Source organism: Protopterus annectens, chromosome 13.part0 (genome assembly GCF_019279795.1).
Source record: "Protopterus annectens isolate FY-2018-M chromosome 13.part0, PAN1.0, whole genome shotgun sequence".
In the NCBI taxonomy this organism is placed as follows: domain Eukaryota; kingdom Metazoa; phylum Chordata; order Ceratodontiformes; family Protopteridae; genus Protopterus; species Protopterus annectens.
The window spans coordinates 597,640,878-597,655,560 of record NC_056747.1 but is presented as its reverse complement, the minus strand read 5'-3'; the positions used below and the strand labels follow the sequence as shown (position 1 = coordinate 597,655,560).

Below are 14,683 nucleotides of genomic sequence, written 5' to 3'. Positions count from 1 at the left end.
CCACAGCCATAAACAAACTATACAATAGAAGGAGGAAGCTACTACATGATAGAACAAAATCCCAAAAAGGGAAGGAATCTCTGATCAGTATTAGCAAAAAACTATGGGCACTCATAAAATCGTCTAAGGCCAGCTTCGAGAGAAAAATTGCACAGGACACTAAGGATAATCACAAGGCTTTCTTTAGTTATGTTAGGAACCTGGGTGGGAATTCCCAGATATGCTCAGAATTAGTCCAAAATGACAAAAAATACACCCAGCCCACAGACATTGTCAACATCCTAGCTGACAGGTTCAGCGCAAACTTCTCCCCCCCCACCCACCAAAAGGGCAAATATCTATCCCAGCAGAGTGCTGCCCCCCTGACATCTCAGATGCTCAGGTAAGAGCCGCCCTCTCCAAAGCAAAAAACACAGCATCAATGGGACCAGACGGTGTCCCGGGCTGCATCCTACATGAACTCCAAGAAGAGCTAAACCCAAACATAAAACTACTGTTCAATCTCAGCCTTACTACAGGATATGTACCCAAAGAGTGGCGTACAGCAACAGTGGTCCCTCTCCACAAAGGTGGTACCTCAACGGATCCTGGAAACTATCGCCCCATAAGCCTGACTAGCTTGGTCTGCAAAGCTATGGAAAGGATCATCATGGACCTCATAAATAAAGATATTGGGGACCTACAGACACTGGATCCTACCCAGTTCAGCTTTGTTAAGGGCAGATCCTGCCTCTTAAACCTGGTCGATTTCTTTGAAACAGTCACCAAGGCCATTGACGAGGGGAAGGTGGTCCACACAGCCTACCTGGACCTCGCAAAAGTCTTCGATACAATACCCCACTCGGGCATTATAGATAAGCTCACCAGCTTAAATATAAACCCCTATGTTACTAGATGGGTTGCAAACTGGCTCAAGGACAGAACCCACATGGTTAGAATTGCTGGAGCCATGTCAGACTCCAAACCACTTACAAGTGGCATCCCACAAGGCTCAGTCCTGGGACCTCTTGTTTGGTATATATTTCTCGGAGGTACAGGCCAACATGGAAGGACTGTGGCTGACCAAGATCAATTATTGTTTTACAGAAGGCCTAGTCATACCTGTTGTTTTATAGTCCCTCAGTATACTGTTTGCATAGACAGCAGAACAGAAGTGACTGGAGAATCTAAAATCATGCTTTTACATCTTTAGGGGGACTTTCAAATTTAATCTATTTGTGTATTTATAATTAAAGTGGCAGTCCTGGAAAATGCATCTGCTTTATTATATGTATATTTATGAAAATTGCTCAAAATCTGTCTGCGATGGAAGTATGTTTTTCCATTTTGTCTTCTTTACCAGTGTCAGGCAATGTTTGTGGTGTGACACAGAGTCCTGAATCTGATTTAATGTCGAACTCTGGCAGGTTATGATGTGAACAATATAATTTACATCTCTCACAGTAAATGTCCTTGAGGTTTTAATAAATTGATGGTACCACTGCCGCCAGTATGAAGGCCAAATGGGATAGCTAGGGTTTTAATTTCACCGCTCCCAACCAAAAGTGAAGAATGGTCCCATTTAGCACTGCAGTGGTTCCCAGCAGATTAAAATAAAAAACGTTTGCATATGTCTGACTGAAATATTAATTCACAAAATATATCCTGGGCAAAAGAGCATAAATGGAATATGCACTGCTCTCCTGAGTATGTTTCCAACATCTACATTAGACTGCACACAGGCCACATACAGAGCTGAAGTTTTGGCTTGGCACTCAGGACTCCTTTCTTACCACTCTCTCTGTGAACCATTAACCACAGTAATTGACACACACACACACACACACACACACACACACACACACACACACACACACACACACACACACACACACACACACACACACACACACACAGCTACCTGTTAGTCTTGATGTTAGCCAAATCTAAAATTATGCAGATTAATATTTTCATTTGTAGTAGGCCCTAGCAATCTAGCTAAGTAGGATCAGGAGCCGCATCATGGTTACACACATTTTGCAGGCCAAATGTATTACCAGTAGTAAATTAGAAGGAACATATTTAAATCAGTTTTCCTTAGCCTTACATTCCTTTGTCACCATAGCAGTGCAAGCCTTTTTCCCGTATCTTGGTTCCCTTTCAAAAGGAAGTGTAGCCAATGTAATTTTATTTGCTTGGTAAGAGGAAGAGACAGGGAGAGAAGCATTAAAGGGGTCAGCTTCATGCCTATTCTATAAGCCCTAGCTATCTGCAAAAGCCTACATAGTCTGTCTACTATATTTGGAGCAGAGGACTGAGATTCTGGATGCTAGCAATTCACTTTCACTACATCCTATAAAGTTAAGAAAGGTGGTAGGTGAGAGTCCTTTGGTTGCAGAATACTTATTGTCTCTTTTGTATGTTGATGGGGAGGAGAGGAAGGATACAGCCATCCCAAAAACGTCCCACTATATAATTCCCTCTCTGACAATGCTATGTCCTGTGGAAATCAACCTGAAGATTTTGAAGATGTAGTCTTGTGATATAAATTTGGATAAACAGCTGAATATATGTGGCTCATACGGAAGAAGTTTTTCTCTTCTTCCAGGCACACTGAAGTGGGGATTCTTTCTTCATTTTTCTTTTACCCATCACTACTTTCAGTGCTGCTAATGCTACTTTTATTTAAATCATTAAAATTTATGTAAAATGGGAAGACAAAGAGGATGGCAAGATTTTGGTTACTTCATGACATCAACGTCTCACTTCATACCTATGTATGTATGTACATAGCTTCAATGTAACATTCAAAATGTTCATTCATTATCTGCAGAATAATATAAAAATGATGGGTCAACATTCAGTAACATTGTGCCCTATGAAGCAGGGGAGGTACAGAGTAGAATGTCACACCAAAGCTCTGTGTGATTCATAAAGTATGCTAGACAATGGGATAAGATTTTGCACCCAGTTTTACCCCACTGTGTAGCCACTGAATTCCATGCATAATGCACAGATTCAAATGTGACTCCCCCACAGGACTGTATACATATGAAATACACTGCACTAGCTGTCTAGTGACCAATTCCAACTATATATGTTATGAAATCAGAACTGTGCACCTACAATTGGTTTAGCATGTCTGACCACACTGATCTCCTTCCCTGCTGATGTGTTGCTCAGTGTACACAGCTGCACAGCAACATCAGCCTTTAAATATTTGGAAATAAAAATATCAGCAATAAAGTTCCTTTCATTTTGGCCAGACCTGCTACCACAACTGCACTGTCCTTCCCCACAAACTGACATCATCAAGTTCTGGCCAGTAGCAGCCTCACATCACCAGATCCCCTCATTACCATTCAGTGTCATGGTTACACACTGACAGTTTTTTAAGAATCACATTGTGGTGTAACACAGGAGCAGAATGCAGCAGGAACATCTGCTTAGTAAGATGTGCAAGAAACAGCATACCTAACTAACTAACTCTCCTCTGATATTCTCGGTTGGCTGTCAGTGATCCATTCCATGGTACACGTGTACTTACTACAATACTTTGTACTGCAGGCACCCGTGCAGCATTCGCAGACAATGCTGCTGGCTGAATCTCCCATGTTCCATCTCCATGAAACAAGCCAATGCATGAATAACATAGTGCACAGAATGCATTTATACAGCTGCACACTATATTTATGAATATCTAGCCACATCTTACAGGGAGAAGGTGGTATTTTGCTTAATTCTTTCTAAGTTTCTTCACCAAGTTCCTGATCACTTCTTTCTAAATCAAATACTCTGGTGAAGGTGTAAGGAGTCTTTCTGGATTCATGATTACTCAAAAAAATCATTTTTATTTTTAGTCCTGACACAATGAAATTGTTATGCTGCAAACCAGTTTCATTGAACCAAAACAGACTATTTTACATTTATCAACTCAGTGATTGCATAACAGTGAGGAAAAGTACAAATTCACAGTTCACTGAAAGTGGTTTTCAGTGTAATTGTCTCACAATATTGACACTAACACAAATCAGTATCATAGAGTTCTCATGCTCCACTTTTTCTTTTTATAAACAGCCTTAGTTAAAAGAAGGAGAAAGGCCTAATTCCATTTAATAAACAAGCCGGCACGTTTCTCATAGGCAAATGCAAAACAAATAGCACATCTGTGGCTTAAACTTTCATTTTTTTCTCAGCCCTCTCTGTTAAAACACCGGTAAGCTGACTGACTGAGAGTGTTACCTTGAATGCTCAGGTCATCTGCGAGCAGGGTTGCCAGATTTTCAGCCCCCCAGGTAGGGACAAAAAAAAAAAAGAAGGTCTGAAGGTCTCTCACGGCAAGTGAAGACCAAAAAAAAAAAAAAAAAAAAAACACAGTTCCACATTAAAGAACAGTAGCAGCTCTGCACTAAACATGGAGCTTCTCGTGTTTAATGCATTGCAGTTCCGCATTCAACACAAGTAGCTCCGTGTTTAGCGATTTTTGATTGGCAAGTATACCGGCATATGGGCCAATCAAAAATCACTAAACACGGAGCTTCTCGTGTTTAATGCGGAACACAAGAAGCTCCGTGTTTAGTAATTTTTGATTGGCCCATATGCCAGGTATACGGGCCAATCAAAAAAAAAAAAAAAAACAAACAAAGCGGAGGCTGGCCGGGATTTAAACCGGCAGGGCGGGACTCGGGATCAGGCTGCTGATCCCGGGACAGTCCCGCCCAAATAGGGACATCTGGCAACCTTATCTGCGAGTCACACTGAAGGGATGGCTTGCATTTTTTTTTTTAGAAAACAGCAAACTACCATGATAATCATGTTCATACCATTTACATGGGCAACAGAAGGCATGCAAAGAGGTGGAGGGATGGTGAATTATGGGAAAGAATAACAGAAAGAGAAAAATAAATAATTTTTTTTAAATTTGACATCTGCATCTGCTTTGAGTAGGGCCAACCTCTCTCAGTCTTATATTCTACTCACTCTCAGCTATGTGGTTGCTTCATTTCTTACTACCAGTGCTGGGCTGCACATTTCATCCCAGCAGCTATAGAACTGAGCTCTCTGTGTGGCCACATGTCCATAGTGACACTCCTGTAAGGATGAACAGACACAATTGGAAATATTTCCTGAGACAGAATACCCTGGAGACCCACACCACTGAACAATGACATTAATATTCAGTTCTTTCAATTTCAGAAAAAATGTCAGTACTATTAAAAAAAACATTCAGACACCATCTACTATAGAGTCAGATCACATAAACACTCTCTTTATAGAGCCTGGCACAACAAAATTCCTTAATACATAAAAGTGAGCAAAATGAGAGGAACTTGAACAGCTATGAATGTTTAAAACTTGCATAAAAGAAACTTTCTTCACTATACTGCCACAAACACAGCACTGATTAAATATTGCAGGTACAGGTTCTAATAAATGTCAGCTACCACCATATTTAAACATTTTTTATGACGGTATATCCTGCCATGGCCAGCCAGTTGTACATCTATGCATTTTTCAATAATAAATACATAAATAAATATGTGGATAATTCATGCATGACATTTATCAATTCCTGACTATAGCCAGAACAGTAAAGATAATATAAAAATGTAAACCTCTGCATAGACAGTAACTCAAAACTTTATTTGGAATAAAGCCTTCAGTTATTCTGTGTGTAGTGCTTTCTTTTTACTTTTTAATGAATAAACAAAACAAAAAAAAATTAATACATTTACTACTCAGTCCTTGGTGGTGAAATTCATGTTATGAGTAACTTCTAGAGTACAGTGATCTTGCACCCCAAGCAGGTATCCTGTTTTGAAGAACTGAGATGTCTCTCTCACTCTCTCTCTCTTCATCTTCTAATGTATAATTGTCTGCCACCAACTAGCCAAATTCTGTCAATGCAGCCTACTACTTGAGAAAGAAAGATTGACTTTTTGGAGAATTTATGGTTAGTTGAATGTGTGAGACACAGATATTACCTGCATGTTTACTAAGAATGTCAGGGATAAAGGAAGTTATAAGCTTTTAGGTTTTTATTTCTGACATATTGCACAGCAAGATAACAGATATGCAAAGGCAAATGAATAATACATAATATCTTTGATGATCAAAGTTTCAGTAGTTTTCCTCCTTCCTTACATTTTTAAATTGTGTATTGAGAGATAAATGGGTAAGCAAAGTTTAAACACATTTAAACAATACAAAACTAACACAACCAGTCTAAATATCACCATTTAGAAGAGGCAGAACCAAACCAGGCATAACCAATACATCAGTACTAATAGTAAAGCAGAGAAACATTTATCCTTTCACATCAGAAAATATATACAGTTATATTCTTACCTCTCTTTGTTGAAGTATATTTCAGGTGAGCTTGGGTTTGATGAGGTCTCTAACTTCATATCTTGAGAGATGTGTGCACTGTCTGGAGTTTTCTGAGCAACTGAAACAGCATCACTAGAAATAACAGTAATCCATTATTGGCAGAAAGTATATCATTCACTGCAGATTTAGAGTTCAAACTGAATTGCAGGGTGCTTTCATTAGGAATCGTGGCATACACTGCATATTGGCCTCCTCATTGTCAGATTTTTTTCTAACATCCATGCTGCAAAATTTAGTTTTCTAAAGTACTAATTTAAGCTACTGGAAACAAAATGTGCACATGCTCGTACAGTCTTTTTTTTAGTTACACAGAGATCTGCTTGACCCATGATTCGTTATCTTCCCTGATATTATCTTTTTTCAGCCACCAGTTACATTTTGTTTCATAAATATACTTCATGTTTTTGTGGAGAAAGCAACTAAAACATTTATAGGCTTCTTTGTGTTGAGTGGAGCTGCAGACTGTTCCTGTAAGGGAATTCTCCAAAAACGTAAATGTACCATATTGATTCTGCTCACAGATGTTGGGACAAAATAACTTATAATATCTTATGTGGTGTATTTAGCTGTGGAGGCAGGTAGGAATAAGGTCTCCATAAAAGCAAGCAATTGAAAAATTATAAAAAGTGGCTGCATATACGCATGGAACTTATCCTATGCCCTCTAATATAGCGGCATCACTGCTTGGACTTCAAGCGTGTTTCTTTTAAGTATATTATTCACAAAGAACAAAGGGATAATGAGTTATTCAGTTTCAGAGAGAGTTGTAAAAAGTACAGTTGTGTACACTTACCATAAATGTAGATGTTCGAGTATAATCACTGTTGCAGTCGTTACATTTGGGTTATCTGCTTGTAGTAGCCTTCAGTCGGCCTGATTATCAAAGTCTTGGGTCCTGCGCCAGTTGCTCTCTCATCTTCCATGACATCAGGTAATCAGGGGTATAAAGCATGCAGCCGACACCATTACATCAGTTTTTTTGCCCCAGATGTCAGGTGCCCCCTTAATGGGAAGCAATTACATATATATATATATATATATATATATATATATACAAGGTTATACCTCCAACCAAAAAGCTTTTAAGTATAGTAAAGGAGAATAGAGGTATAGCCAAAAGAAGTCAAGGGGCACGAGGGGGGGTAACCAGGACTGCAACAGTGAATACACTCGAACATCTATATTTATGGTAAGTGTACACAACTGTACTATGTTATTCATGTTTCACTGTTGCAGTCATTGCATTTGGTTAGATTCCCAAAGCTAAGGATGAGAGGAGGAATTTAGATAGCATTAGGACCAGCTATAAGGCCCTGCAAGACTGCAGTGGCAAAGCCAGCTCTGGATTTAGAGAAAATTGGAAAATGGTAATGCTTGGTGAAAGTATGTACAGACCTCCAGGTAGCAGCTTCTAGGATGTCTCTGGTAGGGACACCTCTGAGAAAGGCTGTAGAGGTAGATGCATCCCTGGTTGAATGGGGTCTAATCCCCAGTGGGATAGGTTTTCCATGGTGCTTATAGCAGAAATGAATGCTGTGGCCTATCCACTTAGAAATGGTTTGCTTTGAAATAGCCTTCCCCTCTGCCCCCTGCAGCAAATGCCACCAGCATTTGTTTAGATTTCCTTTGAGGTTTAGTCCTGCCCAAGTAAAATCTAAGTCATCTGTGCACATCTAAGGAGTGCAGTATCAGTTCCCCTTTGTTCTGTGGATTAGAAAGGAAGGTTGGCAAATGAATGGACTGATTAAGAGCCACACTAGATACCACCTTGGGCATGAAAGAGGGATTGGTCCTTTGGGCTGTTAATGTGTGGAAGTGAAATCTGTATCCTTGGGAAACTATGTTTAAAACCCATTTGTCTTGGGTAATGAATTCCCAATTTTTTGCCTGCAGAGGAATCTTTCCCCCTAAAGGAGCCCCAGTCAGTTGAGAAGTGCTTGGAAGTTTTAAAGTTAAGTCATTGAGACAGCTTACCATAGGGGGGAGTCTTACTACTCCCTGATTTGGAAGTGGAACTGCTTAGACCTGTGCATACCCTGGAACTGAAGCCTGGGTGTTCTGCTGGTTCTGGGTTTGAACTGAGAAGGCCTGGAAGAGGCAGGAAAGGACCAATTTTTTGAGGGCCAATGCCTACAAAATCTAGGAGGCTGCACTTGTAAGAACTCTTTAACAGTTTGCATAGATTTAGCTTTTTCCACCATCTTTTTAAGAACTTCTTCTGCTTTATCGCCAAACAGACAGTCCTGACTTAAGGGAGCATCAAGCAATTTAGTTTTAACATGATCTGGCAAAGATTGCTCCTTAAGCCAAGCATGCCTCCTAAGTACAGACCCAGTGACAGCAGCCCTGCAAGATGCCTCTAGTGAATCAAAACCACATTGCAAAGCATGTTTTCCAACCTGTTCAGCAGAATGCATTGAATCCTGTAAATCCTTATTTTCAGCACAATCAGGAATCAACATAATTTTCCTGTTTAAGCAATCCAATACTATGCTGCTGATACTTTAACATATGAAAGTGGCATTTTAAGGCCCTGATGGCCAAGGTTGCAGAGGTGTATACCTTCTTACCCCATCTATCCAGGGCCCTGGAATCTCTATCAGAGGGGGTAGGATTTTTGGCAGTAGTAGCCTTAATGCCCTTGGGTCCCTGTGAAATGGTCTCAGGATCCGCAGTAGGATTTAAAAAAAAAAAAAAACCCTGTAATATCTGTCAGGTTTTCTGGGAGCAGGAGGTAAACAGTCAGTGGCCAAGCTAGTTTCCAAAAAGGCATTGTCAACAATGTCCAGACTAGGAGGGATAGCTAAAGGCCTGTGTTGGGGCAGGAGTAAGAAATCTCTTTTTAGAATCAGAGTAATCCTGGCTTTCCCAGTGAAAATGCTCCCTAAGAGTATGCAAGGTTTCACCAAAAGAAAAATCCTCTGGGGGAGAAACAGAGGGAATAGAGTCCTCTGCATCAGAATCCTCATATGTAGATAAGAGTAAATCCTGGTCATCAGAGGAGACAGAAATTTCAGAATCCTGGTCAGAAGTATCATAAGCAAATTCAGTCCTACGTCTCTTAGAGGGGGAAGGTTGGCTTCCACTGATTAAAGTAATAAGGTCTTCTGCCATTCTTATAATTTGTTTTTTAGGCATGGAGGCCTGACCATGCCGTCTGGGCATCAGTTTCCTAGGCATGGTATGAGTTTTAGGCCTAGAAGAAGAAGATGGCTTCGGTTTAATATGCAAGTCAGTAGGCCTGAATACACCCTCAGAAGCCGGTGCCTGCACAGTGGCTCCGGGCCCATCCAAGGTAGAGACATCCGCAGGTTCCACAATTGAAGCATTTCGCAGCATACCGGACTCCGAATGGGTCTCAGTAGAGGCCTGTGAATCCGAAGTAGCTGGTATAAGGGGCTGCGAAAGCACCTCACTGAGTACTGGCGAACTGGTGACTAGCTTAGGAGAAGCGTTGTCGGCAGCTTTGGACCTAGGCGGCCTGTCTCTGTCTTTATCTTTGCATTTTGTTTGGAATGTCAGTAGTCAGGTGGCTTACCAAAGACATATCTGGATAATTGAACCGAGTACCAAAATATTTAGAAGCGAAAATGTACCAACGATGAATAGTTTGTGGTTTAAATAAAGCACAAAACCAACAGCGAGGTATATTGTGGTCAGGGCCTAGGCAAGGAATACAGTACGAATGAAAATCTTTATGAGGTATTTGCTTTCCACAAGAAATACAATTATTGACTTTTACCGACATCGGTTTAGAGCAAGAAAAAGTTTCCCCAACGGGGTACTTAGCTTTAGTTGAAGACTTTGGTTCTGAAACTTGAAAACTTAAATTTCAGGAGAGGGCCGACTGGCACTTGCAAACTGCTTCTGCTTTGGGCACCGCACGGCAAGAAAGACTGATGTAATGGCGTCGGCTGCATACTTTATACCCCTGACTACCTGACATCATGGAAGATGAGACAGCAACCAACGCAGGACCCAAGACTTTGATAATCAGGCCGACTGAGGGCTACTGCAAGCAGATAACCCAAATGTAATGACTGCAACAGTGAAACACGAAGAACATCTACTAGAGATGACCCATTTAAGATGAAGTGAAGAATTTGGAACAGCCAGCAGTATTGTTCAGTATTCATCCATTTGCAGATTTTTTAACCTACTTTGGCTACAAATAGCCAAGAATAAAACTTAAGAACAGCTTGTTAAAGGTTCTAAAAAGACCCTTTGAGCCTAAACCGCTGATAACTGTTCAGAGATGTTCATTTAAACCTAGAAATCAGAGGGGCAATGAAACAGTAAGATAGCATGCAGCTAAAGAGAAATTGTTTGTTGTGAACTGTGACTGTGGCATGAATTTGGGGAAAGGACTTATAACCAGACTAATAACACCATTCACCATTAACCCAGCCAATTGAAAAGTACATTCTAATTAGAAGTTGATTCCAAAGACAATTAAATGTCAATATTAAGGTGCAGGTACTCCACGACTATCGAAGCCAACCATCAACCAAAAAAGCAAAAATCAATAAAAAAATTTTATACTTGAACAGCAAAAGAACTTTATTCCATGGGTTGTTAGCGCTTTCACGTCTACTCTGGACGCTTCTTCAGACTTTAATAAAACACTTCATCACTTCTGTATTTAAACACTTATCAATTAAACAGTTAACCAATGAAAGCCTTTGTACGAATACATAACTATAAAAAGTCAGAAACTTCTAAATAGATAAAAAGTCAGAAACTTATATTGTGAAAATTAAGACTTCAAAATTCAACATTGACATTAAAATGGATGTAGTAATAGATTATAACTGTTATTAACATTTCAGATGGCAAATAGCATATAAATATTTAAAAATACAAGAGCATATAAAAACAGCATGTAATAAAAACATTTCAAGTGTATGAAACTACTGAAAAACTTCTAAAAATACATATTCCTACTAACACCAAGAAACATGAAAAAGTCAAAGGTATAGCAATAAATAACTGCTAATGCTTAAGATGACGACTGACTAGAAAGGGTTTCAGAGTAACCCTCTCATTGAGGCCATGTCCTTCATCTGCTTTCATTCTGATGATCCATTAACATTGCTTTAGGCATGGATGGAGACCAGAGAGAGAAGCCATGGCTGAAGAAGCATGAGGTACATGGTTCGGTTCATGACATACAGGCAAATTTACTAAAAGCTAAAAATGTTTTACTCTCACTATAACAGTGACATTCTTTTTCAGTGCAACACTAGGTGGTGGTAAAGCTGGCCATTTTATGAAGCAGGTTGTATCATCCAAGTTGCAAATATAGAGCTTTGTTATCCACAATTAAAGAAATGGCGGATAAAGACTGATAAGGGTTTAAAACACAATGTATCAGTAGTCCCAGTGAAACATAGTGAGTGGAGAGCCCCAGCTATTCCTTGTGAAAAAATGGTATAAAGCCATATGATTTCTGGTGACTGTAGGCTGACTGTGAATTAATCTGTAACCACTGCGATGTGCCTTCTGCCAAGAATGGAAATGCTGACGGCCATGATGAGTAGTAGAGCTGTTTTGTAAAACAGACCTAGCAGCGGCTTATCAACAAATATAACCCGATGACAACTCTAGAAAGTATGTGACCACTAATATGCACAGAAGCATGTTTGCATATAACAAATTATTATTTAGTGCAAGTTCAGAAGTACTTATTTTTTAAAAAATAAAGCCAAAATTATTCAAGGACCAGAATGTAACTGTAAATTCAGAAGATGTAATGAGCAATAGAAAGAGAAATAAACGAACATCTCAGTAAGTTACCCGAGGTGCTGCAAAGAGTGCAATGCTATGGAGTACGACTTACAAAAATCAAAAAGTGACTCTGGAAAAGAACAAACTGAATGTGTCAGGCATGTGCTTACAAGGGAATAAAACTCCTTCCACAGAGAAAGTGAAAGCCATTCATTAAGTTCCCTCCCCATTTTCAAAATGTTACATGTATGTCTTGGTTTTAATTTTTATGTTAAGTTTATGCCTAACCCAAGTACAGTCTTTATACCATTGTACAGACTGTTGAACTATAACATGGCTTAGCAATGGAAATCACTTGTGCAAAATGCTTTCAAAAAATTAAAAAAATGATGACTTTTGATAAGATGCTGGTAGAATATAATTAGGTGTGAAAAGTGTCATTTGCTTGTGTTACCTCTGCCTATGATAAAGGTACAGTGACTTAAAGTCATACCTTCAGTGAAAGTATATGCAGAAAAACTGCTTCTCCTGTTGAGAGCAGGTGTTCTCTGATCGAGAGTGAAGCACTTGTTTTAATTTTTGAAGTAAAGAAATACTGTCATCATTACCAGCATATAAAAGTCAAACTGGTTACAGGCCATAGACACGTTTATCATTGCTTGGTAAGCAGGACAATTTACTTACTGTGACAATAGCAGTATTTTAGAAGTGGGTTATAATACAGTCAGCTTATGATTACCAGATAGAATGCAGAGCCCCTATGAGTCATAACAATAATAACAGACTCAAGAATTTCATTCCCTGAAATTTTAGACAAACCTACATAAGGAATCACAGATGTTATGAAAATGCTTGGATTAATGAGAATTCCTGTTAAAGCTGAATTCATAAAATGTGCGACTAGAACTAGTTTAGAACTGTTTTTTGTCTCTTACTCCTAAATCATTTGGTTGGCAGTCATTGGAGATAGAAATGACTAAATAACAACATACATTTGAGCTACAGACTTTTATCTCCTTCAGAAAATTCATGCTAACAAATGCTTTACATAAGCAACTTTGTAATTTTATAAGAGCAATAATTAGAATCTGTTTCTGTTTTAGAGCCTTTGCTCCCCCTTTATTTTAGTCTTTATCCAGATTTTTTCAGCTGAAAGGTGCAGAGGTATGCAAACCACTTTTACTGCTGTTGCTGCCAGTAGTCATCTCACTCACTCGCTCTCACACACACACACATCTCTGCTTATGAAAATGAATGCTAATGAAAACCTTGTTATTCTAGCAACTTTCTAAGTTTATAAGAGCAATAATTAAAATCCATCTCTATTTTTAGCCCTTTGTTTCCTCATTATTTGCGGCTTTGTCCAGATTTCTTGTGCCTAGAGGTATCGTCGAGAGGCACGCAAAGTTCTTATGTGATGCTGCCAGGGATCACTTGATTGCTCTCACTCTTCACTTTCTTTCTCTGTCTCTCTCTCTCTCACACCCACATACTCTCTCTCTCTCTCTTCTGCTTTCATGCATGCATTCACTCACACAGGCCAACAACAACATAAACACATACAAACACACACACGCACGCGCACACACACACACACACACACACACACACACACACACACACACACACACACACACACACACACACACACACACACTTTTTTTCTGATTCATTTATTTTCAATCTCTCTCTCTTACTTTCATACAAACATACGTTCTCACAGACACATACACACACATCTTTTATTTTACACTTGCTAAACAGCAGAAATGCTGCTTAGCGAGTATAAAATAGTACCTCAACCAATCTCTCTCTCTCACACACACACACACACACACACACACACACACACACACACACACACACACACACACACTTTTTTTACATTTTACACTCACTAAACAGCAGAAGCACTACTTAGCAAGTGTAAAATAATTTATTGTAAATGAGAAACGACAAACTAAAAAATGGAGAAAGTGAAAAGCCACCAGCCAGATATAAAACGTAAATTATTTTATTTGAAACAACGAACTTGTAACTAAACAAATTTAAAATAGGCAATCGAATAACTTCACATACACAAACGATAAACCATAAGCTTTTTAGTTTAAAAAGTTTTAAACTTCATCAGATAATCAATTAAATTACATCACTTCCTTATATAACCTTCTCATTTTTCAAAAAATCCCACTCACATGACTCATACAACTCGGGCATGCCCAATGATGAAAAAATGACTGTTTGAAAATATTTTGATTTGTCTCATATATATATATATATATATATATATATATATATATATATATATATATATTATTATAAGTTCTTATATTGCATTAAGAATTATAGTTCTTCTTTTAACATTTATACATACTTAAAATAACTGATACTATTAATATATACTATTAAATAAATTATATAAAATCACTATAAACATGACATATGGTATCAGCCTACTTGGAAACAATAATAAATAAATTTAATATACACTACTATTTCATTTATATTATAAAACCTTCTTAAATTATTAATTAAATATGTTAATACTTTCATTATATAAAAAATAAAAACCTATAAATACATAATT

At 38.6% G+C, this 14,683-nt stretch overlaps 1 protein-coding gene across 7 annotated transcripts in view; it reads right to left on the bottom strand.

Moving 5' to 3' along the window:
• Nucleotides 1-14,683, bottom strand: part of RAP1GAP2 (RAP1 GTPase activating protein 2) — a 2,340,619-nt gene that overhangs the window by 61,567 nt on the left and 2,264,369 nt on the right. For all 7 annotated transcript variants that reach the window (XM_044054262.1, XM_044054256.1, XM_044054258.1 and 4 more), the window contains one exon: nucleotides 6,328-6,441. In XM_044054262.1, the coding sequence (XP_043910197.1) occupies nucleotides 6,328-6,441 (114 nt within the window). The remainder of the gene's footprint in view (nucleotides 1-6,327; nucleotides 6,442-14,683) is intronic.